The 17,437-nt window shown below is 37.7% G+C and overlaps 1 protein-coding gene across 1 annotated transcript in view; it reads left to right on the top strand.

Moving 5' to 3' along the window:
• AGMO (alkylglycerol monooxygenase) overlaps positions 1–17,197 on the top strand; it is a 367,408-nt gene extending 350,211 nt beyond the window's left edge. Inside the window, exon 13 of the mRNA XM_043969423.1 lies at positions 16,409–17,197. Within this exon, the coding sequence (XP_043825358.1) occupies positions 16,409–16,489 (81 nt within the window). The 3' untranslated portion in view covers positions 16,490–17,197. The remainder of the gene's footprint in view (positions 1–16,408) is intronic.
• Positions 17,198–17,437: the final 240 nt, after the last annotated feature.

Raw genomic sequence — 17,437 nt, 5'->3', positions numbered from 1 at the left:
AGTTCTACACTGGAGCCAAGCAGGACACAACCAGGCTTAGTGACCTGCTAAACTAGATGCCAACTTTCCTTCCAATCCATTGTCAAGAAGTCTGTGAGCATAATCAGCCCCCATTTAGTGGGTTGGTGCTTTGTACAAAATGCTTTGATCTCACAGCTGCAAGGCTTGGGGGAGGGGAGAAGGGAAAGGGCAGAACTCTTGAGCTGTTTGGTGCTGGCAAGCTCTGTTGCAGTTTTCAGTAAAAGTGCATGAAAGGTAACCTTGACTCCCAACCAGGACATAAATGAAAAAAGAAGTATCAGGATGTGAAGTAGATACTGTGTTTTGTTTTGTTTTGTTTTTAAATCAATTGAGCATCACCTTCTGGAAGAGTTTTTTGTGGAGGGCTCAATGATCAGAGTTCAGCATAATTATCAATTTTGTTTGCTTTTTTAACTGGCATGATTTGCCCAACTCAAATTTTAATAAAATTTGGGGTGTGTGGTTAGTGCAAATACCATGGTACAAAATCATAATTACTTGTGACTTGGGGTTTTGCTTCCAATTTTATAAAAATTAAAATAGACCATTGTATATAATGTTTGTCTTCACTGCATTCTTGTTTCTTAGTTGTTGTTTTAATATGTACTTATATACAAGTAGATAATGCAAAGGATGGGCATGGGCTAGTTATGTGTGGCAGATTGTAATTCAGGAGACGTGTTTATCATCCTTAAAGGCAATGATAGGGTGGAGACCTTGAAGTGAGTGAAGCTTTTGTCCAGGCATGGGCGAAACTTGATATATCCTCCTGACATCTCACTTTTCAAATACAAAGCATCTAGGATTTGTGCCTCTTGCATGACAATTGAAGCTAAAGGCTTCATCTACCCCTAAGAGTGTCTTTTACATACTAGGGTGATTCAAGGGTTTGGAGCGGTATATCCTCTATCTTCGCCTGTGTAACACTTTGTTACTTTTTGAACTTAGGAAGAAATGTCACATTTGAGGAAACATAAAAGCATTTTAAGAAAGCTTTGGGGCAGCTAGATGGCTCAGTGGATAGAGCACAGGCCCTGGAGTCAGGAGTACCTGAGTTCAAATCTGGCCTCAAACACTTAACACTCACTAGCTGTGTGACCCTGGGTAAGTCACTTAACCCCAATTGCCTCACTAAGAAAAACAAAAAAAACAAAAAAAAACAAAAAAAGAAAGCTTTAATGGGATTCATTTTGGGAGCCTCTACATGAATTAGATGGTTAAGTTTTATGACAGTATATCTTATATAATATTTAGCAGGTCATTTATCAGGGTGGTCTAATAACACTTTCCTCAGGACTCTTTGAGTATGTATGTTCCTTTTGCATAGAAACATTGTTTTGTCTTGTATTATTTTTACATTCTTCTTTACTGGAACAAAAAGACTGCAATTTAGAAAACTAGGGATTTTGGTAAATGGAAAAATATAAAATCCATCTATAATTTTTATAAGTTGTATCTTCCCACTAATATCTTGATGGAAGTCACATATGTAGACCTTTTTTTTTAATTATTTCAGTTTTCCACTATGAATGTTGTGGGATCTCTGGTCATTCTCCTTATATGTTGTTGATAATTTTCATGTATAAACTACCACACCCAGGGAAAAGAAACTGTTGAGGCAAAAGAAAGCCTGGTTCTTTGCTGTGCATCTGTTGCAGGAGTCAGCAAATTTCCAGGAAAGGTTTTTGAATTCAAGATTTCTCATTATGCAGGAGACAAGAGTAAGAAGACAGTTTGAGAGGAACCTGGTGCAACATAGAAAGTTTCACTTTATCCCCACCTTCAGTTCTCTCCAAGTTAGCCTCCATCTCAACATCCTTGTTAACTTATTCTCATTCATTTGTCTGAGCTGACATGGTGGACAGGCCAACTGAAACTGACACTGGAAGAATTACACAAGCATTGTCAGTAGCTACAGATTCAAGAATGGGAAAGCTGGAGAAAACCCTTAGCAATGGACCGGCTGTTTTCATGGTATGTTAATTGTGGTTTCGACAATTCCCACCAGATGGCTTTGCCGGCACAGTAGCTGGCTCATGCCAACTGTCTTGATGCGTTTTCTCTGAGCCAGAGGTAGGTTTCTATTTAATACAACATATGTTCTGAGAGTCTTGAGCAGACCCTCCTCATCCTACCTCTGTTTATAAGTTTCAAATGTGAGCAAGTGTGACAGCTTGAACATGGTCTCGATGAACATAAGACACATTCCAGTGGTATTGCCGAAAGCCATTCTGGGATGGCCCAAAGTTTCTTGTGTGGTTAAATTTTTTTCATGACTAATAAATCATTACAGACAGTGAGAGATACATTCAACTCTGGGAAGTGAAGAAAAGGCTGCTACTGGAAGATCTGGCTAGGTCTGCAGTGTAAGAATGGGGCTCCTATCTCCTGCTGTTCATTTGTTCAAGTCCTTTAAGGCACCCAGATGTACAAAAGGAAAAAAAGCTAAGAACATTATCTCTTGTTCCTATTTTCATCATCTTGATGAGGCTTTTTAAGAAGTCCCCTTCTAATATGTAGGTGGCATGTTTTTATGGGCATTGGACATCCACATTGGACTTATTGGGACTATGGTCTTTTTTTGTTATAGAATTCCTGTATATATAGTCTCCCATAAAAACTTGGGTTCAAGTCTCATGTCATCTACATCATGATTGTATGAATAGAAAAGTCATTTAAGGTCTTAAAGGATTCAACTTTCTATTGTCTAATTCTAACTTTCTAATACTACTTACTGGAAGGAATATGTGTACAAAGTATGACACACAGACATACATTATAAAGCACGCAAACATGCACACATATATGCGTCTATACATAAAACACCCTGCTACTAATATAAAGCATACAGAAGTCTTTTGCAATATAAATAGATGAGCTAAAAAATAATAAGTGAGAGTCTTGGTGTCCATTTCCCTCATCGGACTTCATCTTCAGTACTTACATGAGCGCCAGGGTTTAAGAAGTACATTGGAACGTGTCAAGAGGAGGGCAATCTGAATAGTGCATAGCCTTGAGTTCATATCACATGAAGCCTGGTTAAAGGAAATGATCAGGTTTAGTGTTGAAGAAGAGAAGACTGAGGGTAGAGGGGAAGATAGCTACATACATGTTTATTACCTCATTTGAATCAAATGAGACAATAATACTCAAGAGCTTACCACAGTGCCTGGTAACAGTAAATAACTGCTAGCTGTTATTAGCTTTTATTAAGTATTTGGAGCGTTGTCAGGTGGGACAGGAACAAGGGTTTTTGGTCCCAGAGGACAGAGCTAAGACCAATAGGTGAAAGATGCAAAGAAATAAATTTACATTTGATACAACCAGACCCCTCTAACAGTGGTAGCTGATTCTGTTGTCTCAAGAGGTGGTGAAGTTTCCCTCCTCAGGTCTTTCAGTTGACTATTGGTCAGGCATATTATACTAAGGATTTCTTTGGTGTATGGGTTGGAATGGAGTGCTGCTGATTTCTCTTCCACTTCTCTGATTCTGTGATTCTATCAAAATCATCTGGTTATGTAGCAGGATTGAGGGACTGCAGATGGCCAGCCTGTATACTGGCATCTCCATGATGTCAAAAAGAAGTGAGGAAATCCCCAGCATATGGATTCAATCCAGGTATGAAATTTATGGCAGCAAATGGACAAAAGTCACACAGGAAAAGCAGATATTGGTGGGCTCCAGTCTACTTTGTTGCAGAGGATAGATATTCTCACCTGTGAAATCATACATCTAATAGAATGTCAGCATGTGATATATATGCATACACACATACATATATATATATACCTACATACATATACATACAATCATGCACTTAATAGAATATATTAGCCTACATACATATGTACACACACATATATATATAAACATGTTGATACATATATAGTTATATATTAATCATCTTCCTCAGTATCCGCATTTATATAAAATACACAGGGCTAGCTTAACTAGTAAATGAACATACAAATGTGTTTCATAAACACCATGTTTTATTATATGATTTTCTTTGGGAAATGGAATTTTTAATCTTTATTATTATAATGCCATAATTCTTGGAAGACAGCTCCAAAAATGAATGAATGCTTAAAAAGTGTCTTATCCAGCTTAGCTGTAACTTGTGTCCTCCTGAGAGGGGCTTCTTGAATACCTTTCCGTATGAGCCAAGTGAATAGATTTTGTAACAGGGCCAGTGTTTCTCTTCCCTTGGGGCTGGGTATGCTCTGAAGTTTCATGGGCACCATGGACAGTAGATAGAGAATGGTCTCTAGAGGCAAAGTGTCATGGTGTAAATTCTTCCCCTGCTATAGCCTTAGTGACCTTGGACAAACCATTTAACTTCACTGGGCCTCAGTTTCTTCTGCAAGGTGTAGGTCTTGGATGATATAGGCTGTGTTCTCCTTTTAACTTCTGTGTGATTTTTCCCCTGTCATCCTGTAGCTCCTTACAAACTGCTAGGAAATAATAGAGATGAAATTATAGAAATAAGTAGACAATTATAACAAAAATTCACACTTTAGATGCTATTATAAAGACACTGAGGGGCAGCTAGGTGGATCAGTGGATAGAGCACCAGCCCTGGAGTCAGGAGGACCTGAATTCAAATCCAACCTCAGACACTTAACAGTTACTAGCTGTGGGACCCTAGGCAAGTCACTTGACCCTAATTGCATCACCAAAAAAAAATAAAAGAGAAAGAAAGAAAGAAAGGGAGGAAGGAAGGAAGGAAGGAAGGAAGGAAGGAAGGAAGGAAGGAAGGAAGGAAGGAAGGAAGGAAGGAAGGAAGGAAGAAACTGAGACATTATAAGTAGATGGAAAATATACTTTCCCAAAATTCTTAGTGGAGTTTTAAGCTGGGATGGATACTAGACAAACACACACACACACACACACACACACACACACACAGCATCTATATGAGCTATATCCGTGACACATAAATATAGATGTAGTTTTCCATATGAGTTTCTCTCCATAACTTATTTGTTGGAAATGTTTTTCACTTTGCAGCAGTATCTCAAATATGTCTTTGTAATTTCAGGATACCTAGAAAATTCCCATCATGGCCATGTGCCTTTCAGAGTCTCCTAGGAAAGGAAATTCTTCATGCTGGGAATGGACATTGAATGGTTCTAGTTTTCCTAATGGCTACACAATTGCAGTTCCTTTCTCCATTGGAATATCTCAATTACAATCTTGAACAGGAAAACCATTCTGGCACTGAGAGCTCCATCTTTCTTTCCTTATTTCTCTCAATGGCCAACTCTGGCATTCCAGCTTTTGTGGTCCTTGCCCTCTGGGCTCCTCTCCTGACCTCCTTTGTCAAACTTTAACTTTTATCAAAGGCAGACGCTAAAACATAGCCTTTTGATAAGACTTAATCTGTGCCCATGGAGATAATTATATCTGTGGATTGAAAACACTCCCTAGAGAAAGAGAATCATTGACATTGTCTGATCCCAAACACATCTAACTGAAACAGCAATTATTTTGATGCCTGTAACAAGGCTAAGTTATATGTTGGACTTACTTTTCATCTATCCACCACCCCTTCAAAGAATTTACCCCCAAAAGATGTTATTGCATTTTTGGATGAAATCATCTCTAATTTTGTCATTTTGTTAACATTGCCAATGTCACAGATATTGGCATAAGATGTGAGCTTTGTTTGTTGGTTGAATGGTTTTAAAAGGAGAATGTAAAGTCATTCTGCCAATCATTCAGTGATAGGGGAAGAGAGATGATGGCCACTCCCCAGCTATTTTGAATAGGGTTAGTACTCAGATCTGCCCTAAACTGCTTTTCGCAGTGAAAGGGTTTTTTTTTTTTTTGAGAGGCAAAATAAGCCACTTTCTGCATCGCTAATGAAATCGTTCACCTCCCTGCTTGACCCTCTAATGCAGGTACACATTCTAAGTGAGGCAGGGATGTGTGTACAATTGTGTTACCACAGCCAATGAATATAAGAGTCAATGAGAGGATGTTACTCAGGAAGGGATTTTCCCACATAAATATTTAGAAAATAAATGAGAGCCTTGGAAGTAAGAACAAAACAGGCCTCTTTTAAAGGATTTGCTATAGTTTTGACTAGCTAATGAGCTGGCTCAAACCTCAATCTGCCTGTTCACCTCAGATTGTCTTTATAAAACTCTTACAATAACGACGACACTAGCTCGAAATTATACCATTGTTGTCTTCATGAAGACACTTGATCCAGGAAAACCTATCACCGAATTCTCTTCTTTGGAGCACCAAAGTGCCTCAGGATGTGACACAATATATTCAACCTTTCTGTAGATTTCAATTCTTGGACAGAGTGAGAATGAATAAGAAAGGAGAATTTAAATGGAGGGAAATTTCCATTTTTTCCAAGCAGGCTGGAGTTAAAATCAGTTGGGTCTGGTGGTGACTTACTCCCTTTTCTTCTGCCAGAGTAATCATGATCTGATGAGATAATATATGTATGGAGCTTTGCAAATTTTCAGGTGCCATATAAATAGCGATTTTTGTTGCTCTTTTCTCTTATTATTTTGGAGTGGAGATGTTGTTAGTATCTGGAATTCCCATAAAGAAAACTAGCTATTTGGATAAAACATCCAGCCTTAAATAGTCGCCTGGGGGTCAGAGACTTCCAAAGGCCACAAACCCAGTTTGGCTCAGAGACAGAGCTTGAATTCAAGTCTTCCTGGCCCTGAGGTCAGCCCTCTATCCACTGGGCTATGATATCCCTGAGACACTTTTAGATTATTTATTTTTCCTAATGCACAGCCTTCTACAACAAGAGTAACATGCTCACAAACTGCACAATTTTGAGGCAGCTAGGTGGCACAGTGGATAGAGCATCAGTCCTAGATTCAGGAGCACCTGAGTTCCAATCCAGCCTCAGACACTTGACACTTACTAGCTGTGTGACCCTGGGCAAGTCACTTAACCCCTATTGCCTCACCCCCCAAAAAAAATAGAAATTGCATAATTTGATGAGGAATGTTCAAACTCAGCTCTCACTCCAAACTGGTGCTCAGGGCTCCTCAGTCTGCTTCCAAACTGTCCCCAATATGTGCTCTGTGATCAGATCTTATGTACCTGTTTTGCTTAGATTTCTCCAACCCATCTCTCCTCTTCCTGAACATTTTTTCCATTTTCATAAAAAGCATCAGGTAGGGGCAGCTAGGCATCGCAGTGCATAGAGCACTGGCCCTGGAGTCAGGAGTACCTGAGTTCAAATCCGGCCTCAGACACTTAACACTTACTAGCTGTGTGACCCTGGGCAAGTCACTTAACCCCAATTGCCTCAATTAAAAAAAAAGCATCAGGTATTCATTTGTGAACTTCTCTGTATAGGGAAGAAGCATGGCATATTGGAGACCACAAAGGAGAGTGTCAGAAACCCTGGGTTCAAGTCTTAGTCCTGCTACTTAATAGGTGTGTGACCTGGAGGGGTAGTGGCAATGCAGCTATGATGACAACCAAGGAAATTTATCACATTTACAATCACAGGCTCATAGAGGTTGAGGGACCTTAATGACCCTCTTATTTCACAGATGCATAATTAGACTCCAACATAGATGAAGAGAGTCACCCAAGGTCAGACAGATGTTGTAAGAAGTAGGATTTGAACCTGGGTCCTCTGGCTCCAGAATCTTCCCATACAGCCACATTTCAAAATGCTATACATGGTATGCTATTTGACTCTCACATGTCATTTAACATCCATAAGAATCAGTTTCCTAAACTGTAAAATGTGGCTAGACCATAACAACCTTCAAATTTATCATATTTCAAGCTATCTGTATTTGGCTAGGAATTTTCTCATCTTTTCAATCAGTGGTTACTCATAAGACAGTGCACCTACTACTCCAGTTCAAATCTCAGCTGTGTGACTTACTACCTCTGTGACTTTATGCAGGTCTCCTGTGCTCTCTTCATCTCAGTTTAATCATCCATAAAAGAAGGTATCAGGCCAGATGATCTTCTGCATGCATTTCATCTTTAAAATCTATGACTACAAGGAGGGAAATGACCCTACAATTTGGTCCAAAATAAAATGCGAATCTTTAAATCAGATCCCTATAGATGCATTGATTCATTTTGACATTTTCAGCTTTGTCTAAGGCTACAAAAAAGATTGGACCTTATGTGGCCCCTAAAATCCCTTTTAACATATAAACTCTATGATTCCAAAGAAGAGTAAGAAATTACCTTTGCCCTCATGCCTTGCTATCTCTTTAAGGAGATAAATCATACATATTTTAAAAACTGGGAGGCAAATATGAAATAGGGCTCAGCCAAATAATCAGCTCCATAGAAAATATGTTAGCAAAGCTTTAGCTACTTACAGAAGAAAATACTGTGAGCTAGGGAGGGGAGAAAAGACTTCAGGGAAAAGGTGGAAACTTTTAAGATTGAAAGTTAGAATGGATACCAAAGGTCATTTAGTGACAGAGGTTTGTAACCTGGGATATGTGCATATGTGTGTGCATGTATATATATATATATATAATACTACACAATACATATACATATGTATCTCATTATTTCAATATAATTAGGTTCACTTGAAATCTAATGAACTTTAATTTGCATACTTAAACATATTCTTCCACTCAGCTGTGAACTCCTTGAAATCAGGAACTATCTTTACCTTTTTTTGTTTCCCCAGCACTTAGAATGATTTCAAGTACATAATAGGTGCTTAATACATGCTTTCTGAATTGACAAAGAAGGGGTCCATAAACTTCACCAATCTAACAAAGAACTTAATGATACAAAACATAATATATATTTTTTCTAGTCCAACTCTTCATTTTATAGATGAAGAAACTGAGGCCCAAAGACTTTAAATAATTTTCCCAAGGTCACCCAGCAAGTGATAATACTAAAACTTAAAGCTAGTCCTGACTCCCAATCTAATATTTTTTATACGATTTCACTGCCTCTTTATTTTGAGTAAGATTCTTAAGAAAAGGAGGATTAAGGCTGGGAATGGTGGATTGGTATTATCTAGGTAAAAAGTAGGATGTATTCATCTTTTCTGTATATATCCCATAAAATAGAAAGAAAGAAAAATTCTATCCAAAATAATTATAGAAGGTGTGAAATACTTGGTAGTATTCCTATCAAGATGCACACAGGAATTCTATGAAAACAATATGAAATGCCATTTACAGATTTAAAGACAGGCCTATATCATTAGAGACATCAGTGTAGATGGGCCATGCCAATAGACTTGCTACTATGAATACTAAATGCAGTATTCCATTTGTTAACTTGTTTTTCCATTAGCATGCCAATCAAGCTACTAAATGTTACCCTGTAGAGCTAAGTAGGAAAAAAAATCACCTAAAGAAACAAAAGATCAATAACCTCAAGGGAATATTGGAAAAAGAAAAAAAAGAAGGCTTGGTAGGCAAAGGGGATTATTTCTACTACACAAGAACAATAATCAGAATCACTTAGTCCTAGTTAAAAAAACACTTAAAAACTAATCAGTGGAACAGGTTAGTTTAACAACATCCAGCTTCCTAATCAAGACTCCCACAATGTAACAATGAAATAGCAAGCATTTATTAAGCACCTACTAAGTACTGAGTGGGAAGCTAGGTGGTGTTGTAGATAGAGGGCCTGGGCCTGGAGTCAGTAAGACCTATCTTTGTGAGTTCAAATCTGGCCTTAGCCACTAAGTAGCTGTGTGACCTTGGACAAGTCACTTAACCCTGTTTGCCTCAGTTTCCTCAACTGTAAAACATGCTAGAATAGGAAAGGCAAACCCTTGCAGTATCTTTGCCAAGAAAACCCAAAATGGGGTCATATGGAATCAGACATGACTGAAAAAAATATACAAAGGATACTGGTTATTGATCATGGAACTGAAAATAAAAGAAAAAACAATGAAAGAATTCTTACTTTTAAGGTACTTTCATCCTGACCAAGGGGAACAACAAGTAAATATATAAGATTATAAACACACACACACACACACACACACACACACACACACACACACACGAGAGAGAGAGAGAGAGAGAGAGAAAGAGAGAGAGAGATAGTGTGTATATGTATTGTGTATATATCTATTTATAATAGAGAGAGATTAAATACAGACATACACAACGTAGTTAAATTCAGGGTTGTTTGTGAGAGATAACTTTCCTTATTGTTGATGGGATCAGAAAAGTCTTCACATTGAAAGGAGTGATTGAGTTGAATTTTAAAAGAAGAGAGGGTTTCTATGAGGTGAAAATGTGGAAACAGGGCATTCAAGGGATGGGGGACAAACAATATAAAAGCATGGGATATTATATGTGAAGTACTTCAATCTCAGATAATTTAAAATTTACCTGAATCTAGAGTAATGACCCATGAGAATGAAAAAAAGAAAAAAAAGATGTTAAGGAAATTTAAATTTTTAAGAAGATTATCATGATAGAGTTAGGACTCTGTTGAAATTAAATAATATAAATTTATAATATACTCCATCAACATGGTTGTATAGCTTCCTCCATCTCCATTAAGAAGAGCAGGAGAATGAGTAAAACCTAGTGCAGTAACAACTCACTGTTCAACAAACACTGCTGGGATAAGTGGAAGTAAGTCTGGCAGAAAATGAGTTTAGAAAAATACTTCATGCCATTTACTACAGGAAAGTTCCAAATAGAGACATGGTCTACATATAAAAGTTAACATCATAAGCAAATTAAAGGAGAAAAGAAAGAAACAACTTTTATAATTATGTACAGAGAGAAATTCCTTGTATGAACAAGAGATAGAGAGTAGTTGTACAATGCTGATTCCCTGAAATTTGTTTGTAGTTTTTTCATAAATTACCTCACTGAAACTAAAATTACAATTGAAATTATGTGCAAAAAAAAGGAAAAACTTTGCAGCAAGTTTCTCTATTACAGAAAAGTCTGATATTTTGGATACATAGGTATGTGATTCAATTATAAAAGATCAAGGGCCATTCCTCAAAAGATAAATGATGAAATTATATATTCACTTTGAAAAGAAGAAAACAATTTATTAGTAACTATTGTAAAATATTCAAATAATTTAAATCTCTAATAATTGAAATTAAAACCACTCTGAGCTTCCATGTATCAAATTAGCAATGGTTACAAAAAAGAAAATAAAAATTATTAAAAGTGTGGGAAGACATGCATTAATACTTTCCATTCTGGAAAGGAATTTAGAACTGTACCCAAAAAGTCCAAAATTGTGCCATCTCTTTAACACAGCAATCCCCCTTTTAGGATTATGCAACCAAAGAGATTAAATAAAAGAAGAAAAATATCTGTATATACAAAATATTATAACAGTAATCTTTCTTTATTATAATAAAAAGATTGAAAATAAATAGGTGCCCAACAATTGAGGTACAGCTAAAGAAATTAAGATATATGGACAATATTATGTCATAAAAAAGAATAATGTAAAAGCTGCAGAGGAACTTGAGAAGAGTTATATAAACTGATGACGTACAAGTAAAGTGATCATAACCAAAATAATACATGATACAATAATAACAATATTGTAAAAAAAAACTTAAAGACTTAAAAAATGAGGTTACAATTCTATAAAAATAGTCATGAAGCATGCTTCTGATCTTTTGGCAGAGAGGTGATGAACTTGAAGAGCAGAAGAAAAATTATGTTTGAGGTTTAGGCACCATTTTTTTATTATGTTTGGCTATATTAATTTCTTATGAAGCAGAACTCCATTTTATTGGGGAAAGGTGGATGCTGAATGGTGGGGAGAACTGGGCTTTAAAAAAATAAAATGCATCAAAGCAGTGTTGTAGGAAAATACATAGTAGAAATCAGGAGTAAGAGGCAGATTCCAATAAGCAAAGACAGCATTGTGGTTTCAATGTATGCTTTCAAAGACTAGCTTATGGTAATGATATGATATGATTCCTTCTCTTCTCTTTGCTTCCCTTTCACTTTCCCAATGGAAATGTCTATATTCGTTGACATTTAACAGTCAGAACTTTTTATTTTTTAATTCACAAAAAGGGAACTGTCATAGTTGTAGTAACCATTAGCTACTGGACCAGGATGTGACCAACCTGCACAGTCCATGAGACTAAGCCCCTGTTTTACAAATCCTTTCACTTCATCCCTCATCCAGTAAGCATGCACTTCCTTTCCACCATAACAAACCACCAAATGGGTAACCATTTGCCATTCCATTCCCAAAGCTTACCTACACCTTTGGGATAATATATTTTGAAACGGATTGGTAAGTACTTTCTTTACCACCGTTGCAAGAAAGAAAATGCTTTACGCCATCACTTGGGAATCACATTCATAGAAAAGAAAATAAAAACCAGTTTGGGAAGCATTGTTATTCCTTTTTCCTCCATGAGTACCACTGGAGACATTTTATGTTATGCTTATTTGTCTCCTGATACATTACTGCTGAAGTCCTTCTAGTAATTTTTCATATTGTATGTATTATAAACTGGAAAGAATGTCGGGAATTGAATGAAGCAATCAGACGGGTTAATGTTTGGGATATTAGTCCTCTAGAATGGCCCAGAAGGATCATTTGAAACTAAACCACCCACACATAAAATCCAAATGGCGATGTTTGGAAGTTATTACCTTCCCCCTCTCATTTTCCCTTCTATTAGAGCCAAAAGCCCTTCAGTATAGGGCCTTTCCTGTAGATTAATGACTGGCCTTGGGTAATGGCCCTTGGCGCTACCTCAGGACATCGGCATCTCCTCCAGAATGATTCTGTCTATCCATCCTTATTGCTTAAATGTGCTTCCTCTGTAAATAGTTTTTTATAGATCTTCCAGGAATAGTGACATTCTTCCTGGGGATGGGGGATGGGAGTGGTTTAGTATCTGAGAAAGGAAGTTGGAATAATACAAGAAAATAAGTTATTTTCTTGAGATGCTGCTGACCCCACTGACATCACTGCCCATCAAGCTCCCAATATCCTGCATGATGCACCAATAAGTTCAGAAAGAACTATGATATTTTATCATTTTTGTGGACAGGTGAGAAAAAAGGGCAAAGGAAGAGGAGGTCAGAACAAAACTCATTTAAAAACATATCAAAAAGGGGCAGCTAGGTGGCACAGTGGATAAAGCACTGGCCCTGGATTCAGGAGGACATGAGTTCAAATTTGACCTCAGACACTTGACACTTATTAGCTTTGTGACCCTGGGTAAGTCACTTAACCTTCATTGCTCTGCCAAAAACAAAAACAAAAACATACCAAAAAGGTGGCAGGGTGAGGCATACCAAGTACCTGCTCTGAGGCTCCATTAGTGGTTTGAGGAACTTAGAGATCTAGAACAAAAGAATCTCATATTGTTCATAATATTCATAAAGAATCTCATATTTCTCATCATTTTAGGAAACTCAATGAGCCCCTCCTTTCTAGAAGCTGGAATTTAAATGGGGAAGGGGAGAGAGGAGGAAGAGAAGATAGGGCTGCTCATCTGGCTGTAATTGGTTCAAATACATTTTTTCTTATACTGTTTCACATATCTCTCTTAGAAGGTAAAACTAAGGAAGAAATGCAACAGCCAAGACAGTATATGAACTTAGAGTTCTTTCTCTTTTTCTTTAAGAACATAACATTTTCAGATGCAAAAGCCATTTTAGGGGCCGCTAGGTGGCGCAGTGGATAGAGCACCAGCCTTGGAGTCAGGAGTACCTGAGTTCAAATCCGGATTCAGACACTTAACACTTACTAGCTGTGTGACCCTGGGCAAATCACTTCACCCCAATTGCCTCACTAATAAAGCAAACAAACAAACAAACAAAAAAAGCCATTTTACACCTGAGGAAGCCAAGAAGTCATCACTTGGGCTTATGCTGATCACAATAATTTGCTAATTTGGTCTCCTTGCCTCCAGACTCTCCCCTCCCCCATTTCTCTTTGGCCCAGCTAATTACAGACTCTCTAGGCTAGACTCAGCTATAACTACCTGCCTCCAAAACCCTTCTAGTTCCTCATGATTTTGAGGAAAACATGCAAACATGATATTGAAACACCCTTCAAAATCAGCCTCCATTTCTAGGCTGATTTCTTGTGACATTCCTCTCTAGCACGCACCCTCCCCCCCTATACTCCAACCTACCTCCATATACTCCAAGCTCTAACTAAAATGTCCTGCTTCCTCTTCCCTTGACATGACATTTCATGCCCAGAATCCTGTCATACCCATCTCCCTGCACCTGGAATATACTCCATCGCCTCTGGCTCTCAGTGCCCCTCAAATGCCACCCCCTGCCCCAAGGAGCCTTCTTTGATGGCTTCTGGACCATCAATGGCTAGTGCCTTCCTTCCTGCAAAATGCTTTGAATCTACTTTCTAAAAAAGCAGCCTCAAAGCCAGGAAGACCTTGGTTCACATCCTGCCTCTGACACTTAACGGTCTGTGACTCCAGGCAAGACATCACAGGTCTTATTACAATAGGGCCAGGAGTGTCCAGTATGGGGCTGGGAAACTTCCTGAGGGCAGTGCAGTGCAGATTAAATGTAAGTGGGAAATATTTAACCAAATAAATAAAACTCTAATAAAACACTGGTAACATGACATTTTTTTCTTTTTATATTTCTATTTTTCCAATTACATATAAAGACAATTGTTGACATTCATTTTTTATAAAATTTTGAGTTCCAAATTTTCTCCTCCCTCCCCTCCCTTCTTCCTAAGATAGTAAACACTTTAACATTACATTTTTTTTTTGGTGAGGCAATTGGAGTTAAGTGATTTGCCCAGGGTCACAGAGCTAGAGATAGTAAGTGTCAAGTGTCTGAGGCTGGATTTGAACTCAGGTATTCCTGACTCCAGGGCCGGTGCTCTAACCACTGCAAACCTAGCTGCCCCCACGTTACATTTTTTTACTTTTTTTTTTTTTTGGTGAGGCAATTGGGGTTAAGTGACTTGCCCAGGGTCACACAGCTAGTAAGTGTTAAGTGTCTGAGGCCGGATTTGAACTCAGGTACTCCTGACTCCAGGGCCAGTGCTCTATCCACTGCGCCACCTAGCTTCCCCACGTAACATTTTTTAAACAACCTCATCATGCACCTCCCAGGGAGCCATAGATACAGTTCTATTTGACTTTTACACTATTGATGTAGGCTACTTTTTAAGACTATTAGTTATAGAAATATACCAACCTGTATTAGTAGAGAAGTCTTCCTCTCCAGGAAATTAACCATAGCAGTGAAATAATACATCAATTTCATATCTGTATCTGTAGAGATATAGCTTGCCCTCTTACCCCTTCTCCCCCCCCCTCTCTCTTTCTCTCTCTCTCTCATGTGTGTGAGCACAAAGACATACACAGACACAGATGCGTGCACACACACACACACACACACACACACACACACACTTCCTCGGTTCCATATATCAATAAAACAAGAGTTCTCATACCCACCCAAATACTCTCTATTTTCTATTTATCTATCATCTATCAATCTAGTTTTCTATCATCTATCTATATTGAATTTATTCTGCTTTTTATCTTTCTATTCCCTCACTTAATTATAAATTCCTTGAAAATGGAAGAATGAATTGTACACTGGACTTTGAGTTGGGAAGTTGGGGTTTCAAATTCTGACTTAAACCCTTATTATCTGTCTCCTTAGTTGCCTTACATGTAAAATGTGAAGTTTGGAAGAGATGGCCTCTGCATTCCCATGCAAATCTAAATTTCTAATCATTGAGATCAGAAAACAGTTTGATGTTGTCATTGTATACACAGTATCTAGCACTGTACATGCTACTTTAGAGGTGCTTAACAAAAGCTTATTGGGTGAATGAACAAATGAATGAATGAAGGAAGGAAGGACATGGGTCACTGAGAGAAGCAGGGATAATGAGTTTGGAACACAGCCCTTGTCATCTGGGATTTGGTGGAGTTCCTGGTTTCCTAGAGCACACTGACTTTGAGGGAAGGGGCAGTTTTTAAAAATCATTTTTGACTTCTTTTCTAAAGGCATCTTGGTCTATAAAAACAATGAGATCATTTACTACAGTTCATAAACCTCACGGTATGCCCGAAAGCCAGGAGAGAGCTCCTTCTGTTCTCTACCTAACATTTAGAAGCCCATCTGTGGCAGCAACTGGGCGTATCAGAGCTGAAGGAAGTCACAGGAACAAAATGATTTCTCTCCTGCAACTCAGGCCTCTTGAAGATATGTTTAACTTGGGTTGGTTAAGTCATATCAAAGTCCATGCTGCCACATCTGATCTGAGTAATTTGACTCCAGTTACAGTGCCTGGGCTCATGTCCCTTGGGAGAAATTTCGTTTTGCCTGTTGAATGTGAATATTAAATATTGTTTGAGACACAAAACTTATACTTTTTTGTTGTTCTCCACATACTTTATATATGTTTTTGTTTGTTTTTGTTTCAGATTTTATTCTCTCTCTGCACCATTTACTGGGGAATAAGAAGCATGAGACAACTTGCCTTAGGTCACTCAAAGCAGCCCTGAGATGGGATGTCCATGACCTCCTGTATCTACCAGGAGGGTGGCAATGAAGGGGTTATTGTAATCTAATAGAAGATGCTAAGGTTTCAATGAAAAGGAAGTAATTCAACATTTGACTCTTTACATGAAGGTTTACTCCAGTGGTCATTGGCTTTGATTTAAATTTTTTTTTGATTAATTGTTATCTGTTATCATTAAAATTTGATATAATTTTTAGTTCAATAATGTGTCAACATCCCCTTTAATGGTCGCTTCTATTTCCACTTTTCAATTAGGCCAGTGGTGGGAGCATAACTACTTATGTATAAATTGAAGATTTTATTTGTGACAGTTCAATAATATAGTCTGCTTTTTCATGTGAGTTTATTGTAATATTATTAAAACACATGCATGTGTCATTGCAGCAGGAACTCAATAGTTTACATAAGTTTCATAAGGCAAATTTTACTTTGACAAGAACATAAGGGGGCATTTGGGCAGAACAATGTTTGACATGGAAATCAGAACATTATTAGTTTTAAGGTACAAGAAAACTGAAAGGGCCTCTAGTTTAACCCTTTTATTTACTGCTCTAATATTTGGTGTATAACTGGCATTAAATCAATACTTGCTTATTTGCTTGCTTGGTTTTGAAGCTGGAGAAATGCAGACCCAGAGATGAAATGATCTGTCCAAGGTCACATAAATAATAAATAAGAGGCATATTTAAAAGCAGGTCTTCTGACTTTCAATCCACTGCCCTTTCCTCTGTAACTAGCTGCATGAGTGTCAACACTGAGAGGCAATGTGGTATATTCAAGGCAACAAGGTAATAACAATAATGATAATGAAAATCAGCAACATCATTTCTCAGGGCTTTAAGCTTGGCAAGTAGATATATGCATTTATTTATGTGTCTATATACTCTTCTGATAAGAATGTGGAGATTCAAGTTCTATTCCAGAAACTTAC

This window comes from Dromiciops gliroides, chromosome 5 (genome assembly GCF_019393635.1).
Source record: "Dromiciops gliroides isolate mDroGli1 chromosome 5, mDroGli1.pri, whole genome shotgun sequence".
NCBI classification, from domain to species: Eukaryota; Metazoa; Chordata; class Mammalia; order Microbiotheria; family Microbiotheriidae; genus Dromiciops; species Dromiciops gliroides.
This window is presented reverse-complemented; position numbering and strand designations above follow the sequence as displayed.